General features: G+C 41.4%; 1 protein-coding gene across 1 annotated transcript; it reads left to right on the forward strand.

Annotated features, from left to right (window-relative positions):
• Window positions 1-565: 565 nt before the first annotated feature.
• On the forward strand, window positions 566-1845 carry fam43b (family with sequence similarity 43 member B; the record flags this gene model as incomplete). Its single annotated transcript, XM_079177215.1, has 1 exon — window positions 566-1845. Exon 1 carries the CDS (start codon window positions 808-810, stop codon window positions 1843-1845), a length of 1038 nt encoding a protein of 345 aa, XP_079033341.1. The 5' UTR covers window positions 566-807.
• Window positions 1846-9887: the final 8042 nt, after the last annotated feature.

The raw sequence follows: 9887 nt of genomic DNA on the forward strand, positions 1-9887 counted from the left end.
AGAAACTCGCTCTTCCTTTGAGTTGCTCTTGAATTAATTTGTAAGATCACTCTCATGGAAGTAATAAGTGGAGTCCATACATACATACTTGTACTTTAAACCTGCTGATGCAACACAAGTTTTACAGCATGTAGGACAGTACTTAAAACTTAGAGTAAGTTGTTACACAATGTTAGTGAATGCTTTAAAAGACTGACGGATTGATTAGAGTTATACCTGGTTGCGATTTTGTGTTTTGGATCCAAACTTCTTTTATCCTCGTGCTAATGAGATCAATGACAAACGCATTTAAACCTCACGCTAAACATAAATAATGAATAACACTGTGGACTCGACTGACTTTTACAGCAGAATTAACAAGTCACAAAAGTCCCCAGAGAGAAAGAGAGAGGCGTGTACCCTCTTCCTCAGGTTCACAATAAACTTGTACAGTGATACCTCAGTGCAAAGCTGGACGGATAAATAATGCTTTGGTAGGGAGCCATTTGGAAGCAAAACATCGAAGCAGGGAGGGGGTTGAGGGTGCCTGAGCGCCGGCTGAGGCTCTTGCACTGATCTGCGCTGCATGATGCAGACAACGGAGGAGAAAGAAGAGGAAGAGGAGGAGGGAGAGAGGAAGGAGGAGCGAGCGGGGTAACCGACTGGTTGAGGCTCGCAGCTCGCAGTCTCTCCTCTGTGCTTTGTGAAGCAGCTTCTCTCTGCTTTTCCTCTCTCCCTCGCACACACCGCCTTTCCTACTCTTTTGCCTGAGCTGACAAGAGCAGACGTAGCGGCAGAGGGCTCACTCGCTCCAACTACTCCCGCACCATGCTGCCCTGGAGAAGGAATAAGTTTGTTCTGGTGGAGGATGAGGCCAAGAGTAAACCCAAGAGCCTGGGGACTGGGCTGACCTACCACTCCATCATCTCCTCTCTTCTGCGCTCCTGTCCGGACCTGCTGCCCGACTGCCCCTTCGACTGGGTGGGCAACATCTTCCATACCAAACGGCAAAAGGTGGAACTGAACAAAGAGGAGCCTGTTTACAATGTGCGCTACCTGGGGAGTGTGGTCACTATCACGGCAAAGGGAGACGGCTGCACCCAGGAGGCTGTGGCCAAGATCTGGGCGAGGAGCAACTACGGGGAGCAGAGTGTCAAGATGAGGTTGACAGTGGGACCGCAAGGCATCCGGATGAGTGCTGACAAATCTGGAAAAAAGAAACCCATCCATCTTTACTCTCTGAACAGAATCACCCATTGCGGCACTGACCCGTCACGGCCCAAGATCCTGGCTTGGATCTACAGGCACCAGGTCAAGAACATGGCCGTGGTGCTCCGGTGTCACGCCGTCCTGGTCAGCAAGTCGGAGAAGGCCCGGGCCATCGGCAACAGCCTCTACCAGAACGCGTCCTCTGCCTTCAGCGAGTTCAAGCGGCTGAAGCGTCAGAGCGATTTCCGGCACTGTCAGCAGCAGCTGCTTGGGGAGGAAGCGGTTCCCCTGATGCCGCTGAGGAGGCTGCTGAACGGGCAGTGCCACTACAGACCACCTGCCGACAATCCCGGGAGCGTCACCCGCCTCTGCTCCATAACGGAGGAGGAAGAAGAAGAAGAAGAAGAAGAAGAAGAAGAAGAAGAAGAAGAAGAAGAGGACGATGAGGACAGTGAAGATGAGAAGCAGGAGATAGAGAAATCAGTGGAGGATGTAGAGGAGCAGCAGGGGAAACAGATTTACACAACAAACACAGACCCGACTCAGTTATTATCAGAGTTGGACATTAGGGATATTGCCAGACTGGAGCAGTGCCAAATCAACTTTGTCTGTGACAGCAACAACAACACGTTTACATTTGTAACCTCTCTGGTGTGACCGTTTAAACGAACGCGACACTAGAGTAACACATTCCTCTCTTAGCCCCTCACTGGTACCCGACTCAGGCTCACTCCTGCCCCGTCCATGTAATGTGAAGTGTTTACCAGAAACTTCTCCTACTACCGGGGGCTGGAGAAAAAGGCGGACGATCGTTCTGTGGGAATAATTTCTGTTCTGGCCAGGTGGCTCAAATGCTGGTTTGACTGTTGCAGTTTGGGAAACTGCGTGTTTACAAAGAGGGCTGGTGATGCACAAAACGAACGATACAGCACAATGACGAATGAGGACAACGGTTTCAGAAAAAAAAAAAGGAGAGCGCAGACGCTGAGATCACTGGGTCACATATTGAACACGGCACCAAGCAGGATGTTTTCATTAGTCTTCTATCGTTTTATTTTTGTGAGTATGATTAAAGCCGTGTTTGCCAGCAGGGACATTTTTCAGATCGACTTGTAATATTTTTTCAGGGACGTTCTTTGTAAATGTATGTAATTTTTCTAGTACGACAATCCTCACTAAAATTGTTTGCAGACTGACCTTTCCGAGTGCTTACAATCACGGGAACTTTATTACGGTTTTACTAATGATCACGGTCACTAATGAATAAGGCTATAATTTAGGAAGCAAGCCATTGAGTCGACGTGTTTATTGCTGTCATTTGTTACAGTCCTTATCATTTATGCATGCCGTGTCAGCAGTAACCTTTTCGTGCTGAGCTTTTGTCTTATTCATGTGAAACCTTTGATCTTTCAGCTTTTAAAATTAACACTGTGATAAATTTGTGGACAGGGATAAAATACACAACTGTTCAATGTCGAATTCATGTCATGTATTTCTTTTTATATACCTATTGCAGTGTCACCTGTCTTGCCAAACAACAACAACAACAAATCAGATTTCATGGCTTTGCTCTTTTTAGCCAAGTTTTGCTAATGCATATTTTCCACATGAGCCCTGATGGACAATTACAATTTAACACAAACTGTTTTGAATATGACTTTAGTTAATTTCCTCTTGATAATATCTGTACAACCGTCTAAAGATGCATTGTGATTATTACGAGATGAAGCTATTTATTTTCCAAATATGATGAATAAAAATGACCCTCACTTGGGTTTTCTTCTTGAATCGCAGGGGAGGGTACTTCTAGATGTTTTTAAAGAGATTATTCAAATGAATCCAACAACTTTGCATTCCACTAGTGAGCATTTGCATATTTCCTGATTTGAAAAAATGTGTCTGACCTACACTTCAAAGAGAAAAAAACACATAATTACACCAGCATGATCTGCTTCGTGAGCTATAAAACTGCATGAAAAAAGTATTTTTGCCACAAGAAGAGACACAACTTAAAACTGCCAGTCAATCCCATTATTTGTTAGTGTGGTTTTCAGAAATGTCTGCAGGCATTGTCCTGGCTTCTCAGCCTTTTTACTCTGAGGGGAGCAATTAATCAGCGAATTGAATTGTTCAGGAAATGAACATAAAGCACCTGGCTCGGCAGGACTGCTGTCAGGCTCTGATGGAAGCGAGTGATTCAAAGCGGGGACCAGGACGTTGACTCACCCATCAACCATTTTACTGCAAACATCAGCCATTTCAGTGATGACGGAGTCTTTGACATCTTTTCACAAACACCGGCGAGTGACGACAATGACACATTTAGAACCGAAGCATGTTTGAACTCTGGTGTTTTACAATTGGCATCCCTGTCTTTTAAAACAATGTATTTGTTTAATATATTCCACCTTATTTCATCACAATATAACATTGTAGTGCAATACATATAATAATAATAATACCATGTGAAATTATTGAAAATAATTATTGTTCATAAATTCAGTTTAATTATCATACAATCGGATGATGGATGGATTGTTCTGAAGGGATACTTTCAGCTGGAACCTTTAAGATCAATATTTTTCTTTTCCGGGACTAAGCCACCTCTGAAAAACAACAGGCTCTATTGTCAGAAGATAGATAATAAAGGATTCCCGTGTCCTTGCAACAAATCATCTCGTAGCAAGGATAACTACACATTGTGAATACTAAGGGAAACCATTTTTTTGTTGCCATACTTTTTATTTTCCCTCCAATTTAATCAGTTCGACAGGCTCCTGTTCTGCTTATATAAAGTCATACACACACACACACACACACACACACACACACACACGCCTACAAACACACACACACAAACACAGTATACAAGGTGATAAAGTCAGTCATGTATGCTCACTGACATTCATGCAGGAATGCGTTGTGTCCGATATGCTGCTAACGTTAACATGTATTGGTTAGCAGAGGAACCATGGTGCTTTTGTGTTAACACAACTCTTGTCAGGCAAGCAGAATTGGAGGGAGCAGATGGCAGCAGCAAGGTGCACGCTGGGCTTTACCACAGCCATCTTCCAAAATAATAAGAACTCAAGCTCAGATCCAAAGCTTGTTGCTGTTTTGTCACTTCATTCAGCCGCAGGAGACGCTCTTACAGAACACGAGATCTAATCAAACGTGGCACGCAGTGGCCTGTCAAGTATCACATATAATCGTGCCATTTTACAGCAGGGTGTCTTCGGAGAGCCAACAAGCTGCTTGTGCCTGCACACAGCTGTTCAAAAGCGTCCTCATCCCAATGCAGCGTCTGTGAAGCAAACATAGGGAGAGTGACAGCGCCAGGGGGCCGGCTCGCCTCCCATCACGACAGGGAGGAGCGGAGGAACACAATGTTGTGCCCGAGAGCAGCTGGCAGCAGGTGGCAGTCCGTTTTGTTCCAGTGATAATTGTAAAATAAGAAGAAGAAAAAAAAAAGGTGTTGAGCAGCTTCTGTGTGAGGATGGCAGAGAGGATGGACATTCTGCATTTCTGCAGACTTTGCCTCAGGAAATTACCCACAATTCATAGCAATGTGACATTAAACACGGGGTTATCAATGGAAGGATGGCGATGTAAAAAAAAATGCAAACGAAGAGGAAAGCACATCTGTTTCCAGGCTGGCAAATTACATCTACTCAGAAACATTAAGGATTAAAGATGGAACATAAAAACACATGAAATCAGAGGAATGGAAGTAGAGATTATATCGCATTGATTTATTCATCAAACGTTTAATTTTGTCATTGAAGCTGTTTTGACAAAAATTTGTAAATATTTGAAATGACCGCTCATCTTGTGAGGAAAGAGCCTGGAAGAGCATCAAATCAATCAGGGAGTAAAAAGTTCAAATAAGTACCCACAATTGTCCATATATTTTTTGACCTTGTTATGGTAACGTGCTGCCGCAAAGTGCTGTCCCATTCGTATTTACACCATTTCAAGCCCTTACAGTCTCTCACACTCAACCATTAAGGTGACATTATTAAGTCCCTGAGGGTTCAGAGTTTGAGGGGGACATTGGGATTGTGCCGAGCCCATTGGCCTTTTTTCACAGAAGCCATTTTGACATGTCATTGGAAGGTAAACGTGTGTAATTAATAACATGAATTATGGCCCTGTTCCATGTACGTGGGCCCGGGCACTAATATTGTGCATGCTGGCTCACTGGAATGTCTGTGACACACTCAATAGAACAGGAACATAATTAATTTCATCAAATACACCCACACATGAAATGAAATGTCAAAATGTCTGCTGTAAAAAAAAAGAAAAACGCCTATTCCACCCTCAAAAACAAACTCCGACAAGCCACACAAAGGTGAGATTAATGCTTTATGTCAAGTCTTTTCAAACAGTATTGTTTGGTGCTGCAGAAAAGACTCGAGATATGTTCACCATCTCCATTAAAGAGCAGCACACAGCTGCTTCCCTTAGAACCCCTAAGCCCTTTTTCTAGTCTTGAAGAGGGCTATATAAAACCATTGCCTGACATTACATATGTCATTTCGGGGCCCTTGCTGAAACTGCCAATGCTCTTATTCTTCTTGAGACAACAGTGTTCTTATAATATTTCATCCTCCTATCATTTTACAGTCGAAGGAAAAAACTTGAGTTGGAGTTACAAGTTCAAATGATCCGACGATCAAAGCTCACAAGCATCGTTTTCTATCTCATACATATCTTATAGCATATATTCTGAGCAAAGGAGTTGCACACCTGGCAATTTGCAAATGAGACGCCTTGCATTATGCTGCTCAGCAACAATGTCAAAATCTGAGACGGAGGATGATCTCTCTGTTGGTACAAACAACAAAACTGCACTCTAAATGTAAGATCTACATTCAGGATTTTCTTTTTTAGATTGACTGAAATATCATATGACACAACTTCTCTACTCTTAAAGTGGGTGAACTCATTAGACTAAATTGTCGAATAATTTCCTGAGGCCACAGCTGCTCCTGTTGAGTGCAAAGAATCCCGCAGGAAGAATCTTGAGTGCTAGAGAGTATAACTATACAGCTAACTAATTCATGAGAATCAGGGATTCGTTACTGCAATTAAACCTTTATGGTTTCATAAAAACATAATAAGCAACACCAAAATTGTCAGGGAGAAATTCTGCAATGAAAAATGATGCCTCAGGAAATGCATTTTGCTTAATAGTGGTGTCCAGGAAAGCGAATGATATCTCCGTTGTCTCTTTTCTACAACAGTGTGTGTCAGTCGGCGTCCCTGCTCAGCCCTGCACTCATGTCTGCTGCTGAGTTTATTGAAAATGAGCCACAGTAGATGTCCCATTTCCACCGTGATTTCACTTTTACACCTGTTTAAATTACTCTTGCAAAATCTTTGCAAATAATGAGAGCAGATTCTTTTATTAAACCTACAAGAGGAAATGTAATAACCCTGTCGCACACCACCTGATGTCTTTCTACCACAGGCTACAGAACGGGATGATTGCAGGAAGGTTGCACATATCTTTCGTCCCTTGACACCATTAAACAGACTGATTATGAAATCAATAACCTGGGAGCACCATAGTGTGTTCTTTTATTGCACCCAATTGGAGACGGTGCAGCTTGTGTCCTTGCGGGGTCTGCTTTCATTGTTTTTGTTTGTTGTGCGTCAGCCGCATCGCTGGTTGTAATGGCGGGGTCTGGTTACACGCTGCATCAACCTTGTGCGACACGATGACCGCTGTAACTACATACTGACATCAGCAGTGCTCACAGAAAAACACAGCTTTGGATAGAAAAAGCTAAATATAGAGAAAAGAGATTTTGTAATTTTTCTGCATGTGATTTTGAAGGAATACTTTTTGAGAAATATGCTAATCTACTTCTATATTGTGCATTTTTTAATAATTAATATGTGTATTTACTCTGTTACTTCGTTTGCTGACGTAAATCCTTGCTGCTGTAACATACAAATGTCCCCCTGGGGATGAATAAAGTATCTATCTATCTATCTATCTATCTATCTATCTATCTATCTATCTATCTATCTATCTATCTATCTATCTATCTATCTATCTATCTATCTATCTATCTATCTATCTATCTATCTATCTATCTATCTATCTGTCTATGAAACCATTGAGGAAGAGAGTGCAACAATATGACTTCATTAAATAAGTGCCAGTCAAATCTCAATGTTGCTGGTTGCAGATTTAATAAATAATAATTAATTCATATTAAGATATGTAACTATTGAAAATAACATAATTATGATTAATAAACCCATACATTTGTATAAAAGAATGATGGTGCTCAGCTTATGCTATAAGACACCATTAGTTCAACTTTATATAACACAAGATTCAGGGATGCTATGGAGGTCTTCTCAAGGTGTGCAGGGACAATTATTTCATATACGTACACACAAATCAAATGCTCAAGTTCTTTAAAAAATAAAATACTTATTTGACTAACTACACAATTAAACAAACTAAACAGAAAATAAATGAAGAAATGACAAAATATACTAAATGATTGATACTGGTGTTCTGTGAGATCGGGTTGCAGGCCGAGCAATTAACATTCAGTTTATATGACAAGAAACTAAACTAATTGTAAGCAGAGTTGGCTATCATGAACTTAACTATACATAACCTTTATAAACTCAGATGTTGATATATATATATATATATATATATATATATATAAAAGAAGGACTTACTAAGACTAGGACTAGCATATCAAGTAAAGGTTTCTTTAAGTTGTTTATTACAAATGCGTGGGCCTCTATGTTCCTCAGGAAGGAGGATGCTCATAAAAACGGAAAAGATGGGGGACATAAAACATGGTAGACTCAGCCTTAACGGTTTGAGTGTTGAGTGTCTGCTCTTAGTTCAACCATTAAGTGACCTCTGTAGACCTACAAGTAGCTATTTCTGGTGTTATTTCTGTGGAGATATCAATGTTTAAAGTCCACAAATTTGAGGGCATATTAAGGAGTATAGCGGAAGAAGGCTATAAGCTGTAGGTGGGTGATTTCAACATATTGACCCCGGGAAACATATATTGAACATTTGACTCAGAGATAAAACTTTGCTGAGAGCGTAAAATCCTTTAAAAGGTCTTGTTGATGTGCCATATTAAGAAGATATTAAACTTGGGAACATAGGACCCGATATGCTCCTGCATCTAACAAACAAGATTTAGCGTTTTTGTGAGCGTAGGCTTTTTTTTTTGTTAACCTGAGATGACTGTTTCCGGGCTGTAGCTTCATACTTAACAGACTAATAAACTATCTTAGATTAATAACATCCACTGGGTTGCAAAAAAGATAATGTACCCTTTAGGTGTCTTCTTTGTCTTTCTTTCAAACTCACTGCTGCAGATGGAGAGAGGCATTATTACAGTCACAAAACACCAAGGGGCCACGGGAGTAATTGGCTGCAATTATCACCACATTTGCTGCTATTTGCAGTAACAGTGGAGGTGCTGTCATTATACCTGTAGGTCTCTGGGCTCAGTCTGATGCAGCATTGTCAGCTCTTCCATGTCTTAGTAAAAGGCACAACTAATATCATGATGAAAGTGTTGTGGAGTAGAAGAAAACAAGGCTCCACAAAAGAGAAAAATATTCCTATTTACCCCTGAAGCATTTTGTTGGACAGCATAGAGGCAATCATTCCAGCATCCGTTTGTCTCCAAGTTTCCTATTACCTGAGGAGCAGCAAAACAAGGTACTGGAGAGCAATCACTTAGACACACACACACACACACACACACACACACACACACACACACACACACACACACACACACACACACACACACACACAAACAAACAAAAAGAAACTGGGCCAGGACACATAAACATGCACACGTAAAGCTGGGGGCATTTAATTTGACCGTTTTCGAGAATAAGATAAGGCTTTTTTCCAGCTTTTGATGAGCTGAGAGAGAGTGGCAGGTGGATAAAGCGGGCAGTGGAGTGGGTGTACTTGGCCGGCATGTGAGTGGGTTGGTACATGCCACAGAGGAGGCCGTGTGTGGACATGAGCCATGGCCACAGTACCTGAATAAACAAGGATGCACCAAAACAAACAGGATGGTACAAACAGGATGGCCACGGTACATTTTAAGCTGCCGTAGCTTTATTTTCACATCACTTTATGCACTGCTGACCATCAGCGTCAGTGACAAATGGCTGATTTAAACTTCCCCTAAAGTGAATTTTTCTTTTGTTGTTTGTTATTCTCTCCTTGTATTCAATTTCAATAAAACAGTATTAAAAGACAGCAACAACAATAGATAAATAAATATATAAACAATTGCAGACTTTACAAATGCAAATGTAGTTGTTGCTGTTGTTGGAAGATTGCTGTGTTGAATAATGCCTTGTCATATAACTATACAAACCTAAATGAAAAGTTAAGAGATCGTCGGACGTTAATTGCAATTCATCCATATTTGTTGAGACATTTTACCCAAATCACAACTGTTAACCTCATGGTGGCGCTAACGGAAAAGCCAGGTGATCACCAAAGTCAGTAGGCTCCGTCTGCTGGGCATCACCAATTACCGGACACATATTTCATAGAGATCTATCAAATAGTTGCTGAGATATTTTAGTGTGGCCCGACGAAGATGACCACCATCTCTCGAACAACGCTGCTAGCTCTACCAAGACGCTAATTAATGGTTAATCATAAT

Source organism: Pholis gunnellus (assembly GCF_910591455.1).
Source record: "Pholis gunnellus genome assembly, chromosome: 2".
Taxonomy (NCBI): domain Eukaryota; kingdom Metazoa; phylum Chordata; class Actinopteri; order Perciformes; family Pholidae; genus Pholis; species Pholis gunnellus.